The sequence below is a fragment of the Equus caballus genome, chromosome 7, assembly GCF_041296265.1.
Source record: "Equus caballus isolate H_3958 breed thoroughbred chromosome 7, TB-T2T, whole genome shotgun sequence".
In the NCBI taxonomy this organism is placed as follows: Eukaryota; Metazoa; Chordata; class Mammalia; order Perissodactyla; family Equidae; genus Equus; species Equus caballus.
In genome coordinates this window covers 63,817,793-63,833,506 of record NC_091690.1, presented here as the reverse complement: position 1 = coordinate 63,833,506, position 15,714 = coordinate 63,817,793, and the positions used below count along the sequence as shown (strand labels likewise).

General features: G+C 37.8%; 1 protein-coding gene across 48 annotated transcripts in view; it reads right to left on the bottom strand.

The window, feature by feature from the left end:
* DLG2 (discs large MAGUK scaffold protein 2) overlaps nucleotides 1-15,714 on the bottom strand; it is a 1,837,299-nt gene that overhangs the window by 428,184 nt on the left and 1,393,401 nt on the right. For 34 of the 48 annotated variants that reach the window (XR_011441029.1, XR_011441028.1, XM_023646509.2 and 31 more), the window contains one exon: nucleotides 15-170. The exons of the other annotated variants lie outside the window; for them this stretch is intronic. Coding sequence is in view for 32 of the 34 variants with exons in the window: in XM_023646509.2 (XP_023502277.2) it covers nucleotides 15-170 (156 nt within the window). In the remaining 2 variants the exon portion in view is untranslated. The remainder of the gene's footprint in view (nucleotides 1-14; nucleotides 171-15,714) is intronic. 48 annotated transcript variants of the gene reach the window in all.

Genomic DNA, 15,714 nt, shown 5'->3' with positions numbered 1-15,714 from the left:
AGCGCATGCAGTACCTGGTCATCTCAGAGTCAGGGAGCAGGCCTAGGTGGTAGTGGGGGTAGGGAGCTGAGAGAAGGAAGCTTTTGTCACACTCAACAGGGGAATAGTGCCTGGGAGAAGCAGGCTTATCACATAGTTTGTTCACAGTGCTGTAAACAGGTTCCGGAGGCCTGGTGATACAAGAGGAAGAGAAAGAGATGCATTGTTAGCACACACACTGAACAATTGCAACTTGTAGCATTTCACCATATGCAAAAGTAAAAATCCAAAACAATGCATGGGTTTCATGAGGATTGAGTTGAATCATTTTAGGAAACAGGATCTCTGGTTAGAAATTAGAACTTTGGCAGGGGGGTGGGGGGAGTGCTGGCCTGGTGGTGCAGCAGTTAAGATGGAATGTTCTGCTTCAATGGCCTGGGATTCACCAGTTCAGATCCCGGGTGTGGGTCTACACACAACTTGTCAAGCCATGCTGTGGCAGGCATCCCACATATAAAGTAGAGGAAGATGGGTATAGATGTTAGCTCAGGGCAAGTCTTCCTTAGCAAAAGGAGGAGGATTGGCAGCAGATGTTAGGTTAGGGCTAATCTTCCTCAAAAAAAAGGAATTAGAACTTTGGCTGACATTTGACATGACTAAAATTCATATGCCAGATACCTCAATGGAATCACAATGAACCTATAAATGCCATGCCTTTCTGGATAATCGAGTCTAAAACAAACTTTGGGACATAGCTCCTTCTTAAACTTTAGTCTTATCCTTAACGTGAATTTCACAGAGACCTTCCTTGACCACCTTGGCCAGGCACCCTGTTATTTTTCACAGCACCTATTCATACTTCACAATTTTTTTTCTCAGCATGAAATAATCTTTTCTGTTCGTTTGTTTTGTTTAATGTATTATTGCTACTCTTACTACACCATAAATTTTATGAGGACAGAGACTTCATATATTTTGTTAGCCACTTAAAATAGAGTCCAGCACACAGTACACATTCCATAAATACTTGTCGAATGCATGTATGAACAAATATATAAATACAACTTTCCACATTTATATTGCAAATTTTTTGAGGTGGGGTGAGGTTGGCCTTATCCAGGAATCTAATAGCTTATATGATCTGAGTTGTTCTTCCATACATTTATTCATAGATTGTCCCCAAACAATTGATTTCAGAGAGTTTTCCACAAAGCAGATAATCATTTTAGTAAAATTCCTATTAAATGAATTAATGTAGAGATACTGAAACATTATCTAAAATAGCAATGTTTTTATAGTTATTACTTACAATCATACATAGATAAATTTTGGTCAAAGATTCATGTACTACAAAGTCATTGGTTATTAAAAAAAAATCTATCCTCCATTTTAACACAGTCTGTAATCACTGCAAATGTCTTTGCTTTAAGAAAAGAATTGAAAGCTACAAATTTAAATGGAAGAATTATCTAGCACTTTGGGCCATGGACCCGGGAAGGGTAAGGTTGGCTGGGAAGGTAAGGAGCAGGTCAGGACACAGGGCAATGCCAATGAGGCCATACCCACGTGAGACAGATAGCACCCCATGGGGCCATGAGACACCAGAGGCAGCAAGTGGTGGCCACGTGCCTGAGCAGAGGCACAAGAAGTGTAGGTAGCAAACTCAGTGAGGGCACAGCCCGTATTTCTGCAGCTCCAGCTCCCAGCATGGCCCCTAATAGACAATAGGTGCTCAATCAATGCTTCCTTAACTGAATGCAGAAGGAGAGCAGGGAGGAAAAGAGGATAGGCAAGGTATTAAAAACAAACTTTACCTAATTTGTAATATTACTGCGGCCAGGCACAGCTTAGACACAGTCTAGAGAATTGGATTCTCCCTTAATGCAAAGCTTTCCACCACACAGAAAGAGATGCATCGAACTGTTCATTTTATACAACACTGTAGAGGGGCTCAGGAGTGGGCAGGAGGAATACAGAGGCCTATTCTGTCCTCCAGAGTAATTATCTCAGTGGTAAAATGAGGTACTTTAAAATGGAGCTGGTTTGTTCTATCTGAGTGGCTATTACAGTAACATTTACATGAAGAATTTAAGGTTTCTTAAATGGGATAGCCAAAATTGTTCTTACTTTAGGGAAGCTGGCATATATTCTTAGTTAAGACAAGTACTCCATTTTTAAAAAAAACTTGTATGTTTGTAAATTTCTGTTTATCAATTATACACAAACACAATTTATAAGGGTAAACACCAGCCCTTAAAAAGGAAGTTGCAAAATCATTCTCAGACAGTGTTTTTATAAGTAATTCACTTTGTGTGAAGTGATGTTTTTACCTTTTGGAAAGATACTTTCAGTTAGCTACTGCAATACATGTTTTAAAACAGTCAGATTGGATACTGTTCTTGATTTTTCGGGGGTCTGTTTTTACTTTGTTGATACATTGAACCTTATACAAAGATATGTGCATATTTCCCACAGTCTTGGAGACAGAAAGATCTGTGATGCTGGTCAGATAAAGAAAGTGGCCTTGGGAGATCACAGTCTTTTCTGCACCTAAAATGTGGCTGTCCACACAAAAATTCAGCTTGGAAAGGGCTTTGTATTATATCAATAAAATAAGAAATGAGGAGGTATGTATGAGCTCTATGGGAATTATTCTGGGTAGGTTATCACAAGAAGACCTGGTATTATTCTCCAATTTTTCCACTCTGAGACACAGCCACTGTGGCAGAGATGGCTGGATTGCCTCCCAAACACCCATTTACTCCTTTTTCTTATTAATAGAAATTCAATTTCCACTGGTCACTTTTCTGGTAATAAAGACTTTATTTCTCAGCTTCCCTCCTAGGTAAATGTGGCCCCATGAAAATGTTCAGCCCCATATGATTTGAGCAGAAGGGTTTTGTGAGACTCCTGCAATGGCTGCTTAAAGGGAGGTTGATTTAGTTGGGATCCCCGCAGTTTTGCTCTCTCCTACTTCCTCCCTCTGCTGACCTAGGACACAGTTATGATGGCTGGAGCTTCAAGGGTCATCTTGAACCATGCAGCAACCTTGAGGATGACGGCAAACGGTACAGATACTGGAGCCTAATGGTAGAGTCTGTGCCACAGATGATATGAAGGTACATCATACCATCTCTGGACTACCTACCTCTGGATTTCTTTTATGTAGGATAAAAATAGACTATCTTGTTTAAGCCATGCAATTTTTTGTTATATAAACAGGACTTAATATTAACAGATATACTCCTACAAAATGTAAGACTGATAGAATCTACCACAAGGTGCTAATACATTTAATTATGTCAGAGGTTCATCTAATGCCTTCTGTATACACAGAAAAATATAAAGAATACTATTTTCTGACTATATAATTTACAGCCTGTGACTGTTAAGAGAACTGACTGCATCTTTATTTAAAAATATTACATATATAAAATGGTAACTGATCTAAATTGCCAGCACAGGGCCTAAGAATAAAGGAACCAATGACTTCTTTTAGATCATAAAACATTTTCATGATGATGTCATTTCAGTAACATTACACGTTCTGCCTGGGAGGGCTGATTCAATTTTCTCAGTCTGATATTGACTCGACAGACCAAGAAAATGATGTTACCAATTTTCCTCTAGTCCTTTTACCTCAGTAGCACTATATTTTGAGAAAAATTATCAGAATCAAAGCTGACTAATACATAACTTAAGAAGAAAATCCTACTTGTATTGTACTGAACTAAATTAAAGGAAAAAATTTTACTCTGAACACTACAATAAATTCAAGACAAGAAAAATGAGGCCCTGTTGAACTCTTGAGACTTTTACCTATATCCTTTTGGAACCATTTTATGGATATGACATGATTTCGTAATTCACATATTTAGTAGATTTGGGTTTGGAGCAGGCTTAAATACCTTGCACAGTACAAAGAGGCCCTTCTGTCTTTGCCTGTAGGCAAAGACTGCATGTAGTCACTTTCAGAATTGTTTCATAGTGGGTTGATTCCCTCCCTAAGCTTAATTACTCATGAGTCAAAGTCTTGTCAACACAGAGACACAATTACTGATATTGCAGGCTCATTTTTACCTATCATTCAGTTTCTCATTCCTTCCCTATTTGTTTACATATTATATTGTACAGTCACTGGCTAAAGAGTAGACATTTCAAATCCAGTTTCTTTTCTTGATTATGAGGACACTTGATATTTCAGAAGACAGGTAGATGACAAAACATCAAAACATAAAAAACACTTGATAAAGCCTTCTTGCAATATTGACAACATCCTCTTGCAACTGAACAACTAAATAAAAATATCAGTGAGAATCTCCTTTCAAGTAGCATAAAATGGGGTTCACATTTGAAGATTTCTGTCTGCTAGCTTCATTACAAGTCCTAGGATTCTATTATATATTATGTACTATATAGGCCACAGAACAACATCCAGGAAGTACTACAATGAGCTGCAGGCCAAACATATGGAATGGCACATAGCAGGTATTTGAGAAATGTTTCTTTGAATGAAGGGATAATTTTTTTTCCACCGTTCTCCAGAGAAATAAAAAAAAAAGACTTCTAGCTCTTTCAAGGAAGCTGTAAGTTATTCTGAAGCTCCTAACTGGATTTAAAATTTTTAGGCCATCATTAATTCTCACAGGTTATACAGAAGGACGGAAACCCCAATGTGGTCAGTGAGGAACTGACGGCTTTAAGCACTTGGTGAGAACAGTTCATGCACTCTCACAGGGATGGGCTTCACGTATGTGCAAGTCTGGCCGCAGCAATGCCTGTGCCCAGTTCCTGTGAGAGTCACCCATGCGCACATGGCTCCTCAAAGACTTCTCACCCCTGAGTTCCAGAAGGCTTAATACCAGTAGTCAGTATTCTTAGTATTTCCCTGCAGTTACATTTTCTGTGACCTCTTTGCCAGACGGACGAAAAATGTCAATTTATGAGTTGTCACTGGGATCCGGGTGGCAGAAACAGATGCCACCATCATTTCCCATTTATTCAGTAAAGAAGTGCCACGGGGAAATGACTTTCAACAGTGTGAATAAGCCAGTCACAATTGAAAGGGCCTGTTTATCCTATTACAAACCTCCAGAGTTGCCAGGGTCAGAAGGTAATGAATATGGAAATCCAGTCTGAGGTACCTACTAGCACTCTTCATTCTGTGGATGCCCCAGAAGGAGAGAAAAGTAGAGACATTAGTGCAATCTCTAAGTGGATTTATAAACAAATCATTTATCTTTCTGTCGACTTATCAGGGGCATAGATAGATGGCCTTATAGTCTCCAGTGCTGAGCCATCAGCATATATTTGCATATCTATGGGTTTATAATTACAGGCTCTTATAGCACATAATTAGCACACTCTGCCCCTTGATGATCTCTCTCTTCTCTGAACTCCATTAGCACTTGCTGTTTGTTCTGCTTCCTTGGCATTTTCAACGGCTAGTCCACAACGCTGGTATATTAGAGGGAGATGCTTCATCTAACGTTCTTCTAAGGAAAACTACATTGCCTGCAACTGCTCCTTCTCCTTTGCCCCACTTGATTCCAACCCAACTTAGTCCCCTCCCTAGCCAAACCTGCTTAGACCAGGATTGGGCCTACGACTCTGCAATCATGACCCGTATGGTAGTGGTAGACCGCCCCCCCCCAAAAAAAGTTAGGCCAATTGGATTCTCCTATGGGATGTGAATAAAGGAGCAAAAAAATGAATTATCAGTTGGTATTTTAAGGGAAAGATGCAGACATATAGAGGGTAGCTGTAGCTGTGTCCCCTAATTATAGAGCACCAGAGTGAAGCTCCATGAAGTTTTGTTGCAAAAGGATCTAGAGGTTCCTTGAATCTAGAATAACAGTCTGGGTTCATTCTTTAAGGGGCCTATTAGGGCTCATGCTATTGAATTTCTCTGCTGGTTCCCATATGATATTAATTGTAAATGAAAATCGACTACTATCTCTCACCCTATTCTTTTACTGGAGCTTTTGCTTGAAATCAACAGAGTGTAAATAAAACAGGCACTTTGTCTGTTTGTGTTTACTGTCCCTTTCAGATCACCTCAACTAGACCATGCCACTCAAAGACAAAAGACAAAACCTTGGAGTACTATGTAATCCCAATACCAGAGTGATCTTGTCTTTAAAATTCTGGTGTTTTATTCATCATGGATTATTTTACATTAATTGTATTTTCTTAAATATTGCTTTAAAATACTGCTATCCTAATTACTGAATTTTTTGGTGCCCTCTTAAATTTTGCTCCTGACATACATACTTCACTTGCCTCACCCTAGTCCCAGCCCTGTACCAGAGACAATAAATGTTTAACAGAACGATGATGATGATAATGATGCTGATTGTAAACACTCATCTATGTAGCACCTGAAGATACAAGGTCAAAGAACTAGGACTCCCTTCTTTTAGAGGTAAAAGTCACAGTAGCTCACACTTTACTGAGTTGTCGCTTAAAGTAACTCAGGCTTTACTGAGTCTCTCCATTAAAGCAACTCCTCTCAAAGCCCACAGGCAGTCTGAGGCAGGGCCCTCACCTCAACGTCATACTTGGTTCACAGGGGTCTTACTTTCACTAGACTATTAGCTCCTAGACGATCAGGACTAAATTTCATTTATCTTTGTTTACCCTAGCTTTGCTGAATGCAAGAATGTATGAATAAAGCACTGTCATAGAAAAGGAATAGACCTACGATGGAAAAAGTGATCAGTACTCTTTATTCTCTCTTCCAGAGCTAGAACTAAAAGGAAGAATCTACAATTGCATTAGAAAGGCTTTGGTTCATATATTTGTATGCCTTTGAGCAGAAATTTCTCTGTCATATAAACTGATACGGATAAATCTGTAAACCATTCAGATTCTCCAACCCTCATCCTGCTGTGCCTGCCTTTGGCTGCCCTAAATGGGAAGGGAGCATCCAGTGCCATCCCTACATTAGCAGGCCTTAGAACCAAACTACACTAAGGATGGCAGCCGGGATGCTGAGGGCTTGAATGCCCAAGCATCCCGTTTATTGCCTGACATAATTTGGAGGAAAAGGTCTTTTAACTTTCAAAGGGTGCTTCACGATCCTCTTTACAAACAATACACTGTATTTTGGGCCAAAGATTTGAAGAAGTAAGTATAAGAGGATTGAATTCCAGGGTTCATAGGTCTTAAGAGCAGAATTTTGGGAAGCCTAAAAGGAGCTAGGAGATAAAAGAGAATATAGAACCAGGTTATGAACTATATGGGTTGACATATGAATTTGACATTATAATGATAAGGATTAAGGAATAGGCTGACTTCTCTTACACTGAACTTTAAGTAGAAAAGTGTCAGCCATTTGGTGAAGGTGCTATCAGGAACTAAAGTATGATATAGAGAGATACAGAGAATGGACCGGTGTAGATGCTTTGTAAGAACCCATTCACGCCCTAATTCTAAGCACCATCAGATTGGGCTCCCAAGGACTTTCACTGGGGTCCTTGGAGTAGTTGCCTATTTGCACCGTACTTGCTTAGTTTTTCAACACTTAGCTTCCTCATTTTAATGATATTAAAAGCCTTTTCTGTATACCAGCAAAGTTGTAAACTGTGAAATTACACACAAAGGTAAATTACTATGAAACAATGTGGTGAGGGCAAAGAAACAGAGCTAGATTTGGATTCCAGCTCTTCCAAATTCTAACCTATGTGACCTTCTGCTGTTTCTTAACTTCTCTGAGCCTCAGCATCTACAGCTGTAAAGTGGGGAGAGTAGTATCAACATGAGGGTGGCTGTGAGAAATAGGAAGAATGCACGTCAGGCACCTAGCTCAGTGCATGGCACTCACTGTGAGCTCACCAAACAGCAGCCAGTATTATCTTGATTGTTACTCTCAGGCAATTATGCTCACAGATTATGCATAACCTCTGAGAATGTTGCTCCTCAGTCAGGCAGTTCACACATTAGTACTTTAATGTAATGTGGATTCTCCACAGGAGAGGTGAACACAGAAAATAAAAATCAGTGGTTTTTAGGATCACAAAATGCACTGCATAATGATGCCTCCTAAAGACTCACTTCGCTCCTGACATGTAAAATGCAATTGATCCTCTACCATGGGCCTGGAGGTTGATGCTCAAATTTCTCTGAACTTCTCAATTATTATCACTGCCTCCAAGAAGATATCATTCCCAACTCTGACTCCTAATTTGTGCCTGCCCTGCACCTTCACAATGATTTGCTCTCGTCTATGGCACACAGCTGTGGTGTTATATCAACTTGTTGGGCCATAAGTAATTTGCTGTTAATAATAGTCTATGTACCATAATCTATAAAAATTTACTTTTTAAAAATAGAAATTAGGACTGGCTCACCATTTTCTCTATACAAACATCACTCTCAGATATATTTTATTATGTTTGCTTATTGAGGAGAGAAATGGCAGAGTAAGAACTGCACAATTTAAAGTCATTGTGAAAGTTTTGAATTATTAAAGTGCTTTATTTCCTCAAAGAATGTTTGGATTTTAACAAAATTTGGCCCTCTCATGACAGTGGGCTATAAATGATTCATGGAGTGTTTTATTACACTAAGAAGTTGAAAGTCAATGACCTTGACAATGGTGACTGTCACAGGTATATTTCCAAAGAGGACAGAGATCATTATACCTTGGTATTAGGTGAGTGTGTCCAGCTACAGTAGTATTTTTGTGGCATTCTGGAAGATGTTGAAACAAAGATTATCTAAGATGCACAGGGTCAGTATTATAGCCAGACCAAGGCCTTTGAGACATGGATTTGAATCATTTGAGGAAGGCTCAACATGTCCTATCATAGTGTTTAAACTCATATTTTTGTAAAACTACTTTTAAAGGTTTTTTTTCTTAACTAAACTCATAGGATAAAATTTAAATCTACAAAAAAAGCAGGTTAATAGTTATCTAGCATCTTGACGGAAAAGAAATTTTTAAGCATAAAATAAATGGAAGAAATCACATAAAAGATGAGAGATTTGACTACTACATTAAAATTTAAAACCACTGAAGTAAAAAACCTCATAAACAAGCAATAAACTGGGGAACTATCTGCTCAAATATATTTATCAATATTTTTAAGACGCTCCTACAACTCAATAAGAAAAATCATAAATTTTCAGGAGAAAATAGATAAGGCTGTTAGCACCCAATCACAAAAGAGGAAATACCAATGACAAATAGACACATAAGTATAAATATTTAACCTCACTAAGAATAAAAGCAATGCAAATTAAATGACATGCCTTCTTTGCCTGTTTAAAAATAATAAAGGAGTTTAAAATCAATAAATCACAACTTACTTTTGGTATGGTGAGGTAGACACTCAGATTGCTGGTGCTATGGAGTGTAAAACCCCCTTACAGTATTTCAAGAAAGCAATTTGTCAATATGTTTCAGGAGTTTTAGAAGTAATCCTGCCCTTTGGTTCAACAATTCTACCTCTAGTGTGCAATCCTAAGAAGAAAATTAAAAAATGTGGACAAAGATTTCCACAGAGAAAAAGTCACTGTGGTTTATTATAAAAGAAAAATGAAATGAAACAATCAAAATGTGCAACAAGGAGACAAAGGTATAAAACATGAGATATGTCCACATGATGGTTTACTGTTGAGCCATTAAAGTTAGTACTCATGAAAAATTTTAATAATGTAGGAAAATGCTTTATTTCATAATGTTGAATAAAATGGAGTACAAAATTGTACCTGGAGCTGTGGGGAGAGTGGGAGGTGAAAGCATCTAATTCTCTACCATTTTGGAGAGACTGAACTAAAGAAATGTGAAAGAAAATGTGGTAGAGAGTAGGGATCCTAGTGTGTGGTTAGGATAGGGTAAAAGAGGGTTTTCTAGGAAGTGGTAATAAATAGCATACACAACGTTAAAGAGGAATCTGAAAACATGTCCCATTTAGGAAGTTTGTTAAAGGCTTGAGCAGGAGATAGACTTGAAAAGGTAGGCAGGTCTTGACTACAACTATAATATCCACAGGAGATGGGAAGCCATGGAGGTTAGTGCTCTTCCCACTGAATGCAACTGAAGGAGTTCAGTCATTTTGTCTGTTCGTTTGTATATTCATTCATTCATTTTATAAATATTTCCAAAGGCCTACTCTGTACCAGGTCCAGGTAAACAGTAGTGAATAACACAAAATGTCCCCTTGCTCAGTGAGCATTCATTTTGTTTGCAAGGAAATTTGATTGCAAGGAACAGAGACTTACTCGAGCGACTTCAGGTAATAGGACATACGTGAATGCAGCCTCAGAAAAGGCTGAACCACCAGAGATCAGGAAGAGTGAGATCGAGCGAGCTGGATATTTACACCAGAGCTTTCTCACCAAGATAACACCTTTTTGTGTCACTTCTTTCTCCTCTCTCTTTCCACCACTTCTTTAACTGCTGATTTATAATGAGATACTCTTTACCTTATAGTTTTTGCTTACTAATAATGTCGATTTTATACACAACTCACAGTGGGCCATCTGGCCTCTTTTACGTGGTTACCCATTAGCTTCACCTTTCACTGATAGTTGCATATTTGGCTAGCTTTTCAACTAAAAATTCCTAAGAGATAAGTTGATAAACGTAGCTCACTTTTTTGAGTAAGCCACATTATTGGTCACTGGTTGGCCTCTGGATTGGCATCCTCATGGTCAAGTATACACCCTGTCCATTCAGATGTGGCTGGAGGATAAGCCACCTGATCCTTTTGGGTTTGCCCTTTCAGCAGGGCTGTAGAGTAGAGTTTGAATGACAGGAGGAAAAATATGGGGAACATCACAAAGACCCCCCTAAAAGAAGGCCCAAATCCTAATATCTCCCCAGTGTTTCTTTCTGCTTATCATGGTATTAAAACATAATATTACAGAACAAAAACTCTTCTTCTACAATAATCGTTTTCTTTGCTCAGAGGCTTGAAGATTATTTATATCTGTAACCCTTAAACAAAAGGTTTCCAAATTCCATAAGATCTTGAGTTTTAAAATTCACACCTACATAGGAATTTCTGAATATGTTTAGCAAAATCATATCTTCTAAAATAGAAAGCAAAATACTAATTCAACTATATACTTAGTTGCCAATTTTACATTATTAATACAGACTCTATGGGGGAGAAAACCCCTTACACCTTTAACTGAATGAAAGCTCAGCTTGAGCATAACAGCAGATCCCTAGAAGGAAAAATAATATTCAAATGTAATTCTCCATTTATCAACAGGAAGGATGAGGTGGCTTTAACCAAACCTCTTAAGTAGATTTCTCTCTCCTACCTTTGCAATGGTACATTTTTCTCTATTTTATGGAGCTGTTACCATTTACTCTTCCGGGCCTGTTATTGAAGCAGGTTATGAAGATTGCTTGGTGGCCAGGAAGAAAAGATAAGATGTCCACAATAACAAGAAACTGCTGAAGCACTGCCATGCTTTCTTTGGAGAGGACTGCTTACTAAGAAGCACTTCTACTGGGATTTCATAAAGACGCAGACTGAGGTCATTAATTCCAGGGAGTTGATGGTTCACATCCAACTAAAATTTACATATATCGGTCCTTTCTTCCAAGCCTATATGTTAGGAAGTTCCTGTGAACATATGTATAACTTGCTCCTGCTTTCTAGCACAATCTCACTCCTCTTTTTGCTATATGGCCTTCTAAAGTACACACTTGATTGCAGATTTTTCTCTCTTCTAAACTCTCATACAGTATATTCTTCAGTATATTCTTCGTGATTGCCACTTGTTTCTGTACTCTGACATACTTTTAATACTAATAAGAGTAATAATAATTTACAAATATCTTGGGAACTTATTATGAGGCAGGCCCTGTGCTACATATGCTTCATATATCCTATCTCATGTAATCCTCCCGTGGATCTTCAGACTCATATAATACTATTATCTGCAGGCTTAGTGCTACCTTGCCTCTCCTCACATAGCTGACTTGTTAGTGGCAGGGCTGTTCTTTGAACTCAGGCAGGTTGTCTGGCAGCAAAGCTTGAGGGTGTAACCATTATATTCTGGGTTTTTTCTAACTCTTTTTCTAGCATCTACTTTCCCTCAAGGATCTAATTATATTTCTTGGTCATCTTGGCAATTATAGCTTCTGTTTTAAAGGCAGTAAAGAATAAAACAAAGAGAGCAAGCTGTGAGTCTGACCATCTAGATTCAAGTTTCAGCTCCATCACTTATAAACCATGTGATCTTGGGCAATTTGTTTACCTGTATGCTTCAGTTTCTTCCCACATGGGCAAGAGGAGTGCCTATCTCTTAGGGCCTTATGAGTCTTAGACGAAATGATGCTTGAATAGCACTTAGCACAGTGCCTGGCAGGCACTCAGGAAATGTTAGGACTACCACAGGTATTTAAACAGGAAATCTGGCACTTGGCCACCTGGTTTGTACATTCATCTCTTGTCATTTTTGTGGATGTGAATTCATTCTTAAGAGATGATTTCCTCTTATGATGACAAAAACATGTTTTTGGCCATGCCCAGGGTTGCCAGATTCAGCAAATGAAAACATGTACAGAATGCTCAGTTAAATTTGAATTTTGGTAAACAATGAATAAATCTAATATAAATATTTTAATATTGCATGGGTCATATCTATAGTAAAAACTATTCATTATTTATCATTGTCTAAATTCAAATTTAACTGGCTATCATTACTTTATCTGGCAACCATCTGGCCCCTTGCCTTGAAAGCTCCCCTCTGTTGCCACTACCCTGCCTTCCAGCACATTCATTCACACTGTAGTATAATTTACTTGTTTACTCTGACTCTCCTTTTGGTTTGCTGCATTCTTTAAAGTCAGCAAATATGCTTAATTTACTTTTGTTTTCCCAGAGCACAACACTATATCTTTCTTTATATCTGCACCCAAACTCATATCTATATCAAAGCTCTACATAAGCATGCAGATATATACTCTTTGAATGAAAATCTGATCATATTTCTTATGCTACTGCTTTTATCTTTAAATTTTACAATGTATATTAGACATCCTTCCAAGTCAGTACACATAGCACCATCTACCTTTTCTCTAACAGCTGCAAAGGCCCTCTTCATACACTCATGGTGGAGGTATAAACTGCTGAAACTATGACCCAGAAATCCCACATCCAGTAATCTGTCCTACCAAATTGAGTCCAATAGGTATACATAGAACACCATTGTCACAAAGTTTATAAAAGCAAAACACTGGAAAAAACAGATATTTTCACCAGTATTGGACAGACATGTAGGCATTAAACATTGCTGTGGAAGCAGATTTGATGACATGGAAAAATATTCACAACATATTGTTAAGTGAAGAAAGCATGTTACTTGATACATATACAGTTTAATCTAGTTTTTGTAAATGAAAAATATAAAGTATGAGCCCAATTTTATGTCATAGGTAATGAGAAAAAGAGTTTGGAAGCATATGCTAGGAAATTTGCTGAATATCATTTCTGGGAAATATGTCTACATAAAATTTTTATTTTCTCTCAATATTGCATGTTTGCTAAATGACATTTAAATGACATTAAAAATTGTTCATCATACAAGCTGAGAGATAAAAGGCCATAAATCTGCATAAGTAGTATGATGCCAATTTTGTAAGAAGCATATCTGTATGTCTATATGGAAAAGCCACTGAAATGTTAACAGTGCCTTCTCTGAGTGGTGGAATTATAGGTGCTTTTGACTTCCTTAATTATATTTCTTGTATTTTTAAAATAGTTTTCTACTCCAGAGGACTGTTAGAGATTTGTATTGGGTCTTGTTTAATTCATCCCCAAAGATCTTATATTCTCAAACAACTCATAGATAGGAAATATAAATTTTCCCACCTTAGGGCTAGTTTTTCATTAATAATGAACAACTTTTATTTCTACGTGATGCACAGGTGCTAACAAATATTATAAGAGTGGTAAAACAGCATTATGAATAATTGGTTATGACTAACAGGATGGTTTAAGTGGCTAAATTACCATGTTTGCTATTTAAATTTGTCAGAATCTCAAATGTCTTCAGTTATGCAAATACATTCAGTTATTAAGAAGATTCCAGTTAAAGTTTAGTCTACTTTAGGGAAATTATGTGCTAGCTAAAATCTTTTTATAGAAATGATGGCAATTAAAACAAATTTATAGCAACTGTAGTCTTTTTTACCAATGCATCTCCTCATTCATTTAACATATATTTACTGTACTTTGAAAACATACAGGGAGCTATGAACATGGTAGAAAGAGCATGAGCTTTCAGGCTACAAGATCTGGGTTTGAATACTGTTCTGCGACTTACTTAGCTGTGTGACTCTGGGAAAGTTACCTGCATTGTCTTAATCTTGGCTGCCTTATTTAGAAAATGGCTTCATAAGACCTGCCTTCTAGGACTCCTATGAGATTAAATGAGATAAAGCCTTAACAAATCACTTCTATATGATAGGCACTCAGTAAATAACTATTTTTATGTACCAGATACTAATCTAGGTGATGTGGAAGATAAAAATCTGATCCAGAGATAGATTCTTCCCTCATGCATAACTTTGTCTTGGAGAGAGGATGAGAATATGTGTGTGTATGCACACTCGTATGTGTGTGTGTGTGTTTGATAAAAATAAAGTTAAAAATGATTAAGTGTGATGGGAGGGAAAGACAAACTGTCTTGGGGATTCAAATGAAGAGAAAATGCTATCCAGCAGGAAGAATTAGGGAGAATTTTATGAGGAAGTATCATTGGAACTGGGCCCTGAAAAATGGATAGTATTTGGACATGTGAAAATGAACAGGGAGGTGGCTAAGGGAAGCAGATGATGCTGCAAGAGCCAGCAGGGAGGCTGGCAAAGCAAGCTAGTTATCTGGTTAAGTTGGTTGGAGCATGGGGGCATAAAGGGGAGAAGTAGAAGATATGTCTGAAAATATGGCAAGGCACAACACATGATACCATTTATAGCAGAGCTTCTATTTTAATAGACAAAATAAACTTTCTCAGATCTTGGGGACATTAAGTGGGTTACGTATACTTGAGGGATTTTAGAGATAGTTAATCTCCTATGTGGTGACACATTTTAGTGAAACACAGACCAAGTGTGAGTCCCAACTCTACTACCTATTAGCTGTGCAAATTTAGACAAGTCACTTAATCTTTCTGATATTCAGTCCTATACATTTGTGATAGCACATGACAGGACTACTGTAAAAATTAATAGAATAAAGTATCCAAAAGACTTATCAGAACGCTTGGCATTGGCAGAATTCAGCTAATATTAATTGTACTCTCCACAGTCACCAGATTATTCTCACCATTTCTCAAACCTCCTCTCCCTCCCTGCCAAACACACTTTTGAGACAATCTTACCTTTGGCCCCCCTGTTCATGTTCTGAGGAGTTTTAAATAGGAGGTCTCTCCTTGTACACTGTCGGCCCAAGTATTTTAAGAACATTGAGTAAGAGCACAAATTACACAAAGGGATAAGATGATTGGTATTGAAGTCCACCTGGGGAGAGACTCCTGGCCTATCTTGAGGATCCAGAGAAGACTGCATTTTTGGAGAACTCAACTGGACCAGTACATTCATTGAAAGTCAGAGCTGCTATTAAGTGAACTACTGGGATGAAGATACAGCAATAATGAAACCAGATAGAGGAGACTTTCCTTTTTCTTTTTAAGATTATCAATAGAGCTGAAGCTTCCATCTACTATATCTAACCAATCTGGAATAGATTCAGCAGATGGAAGAAATTT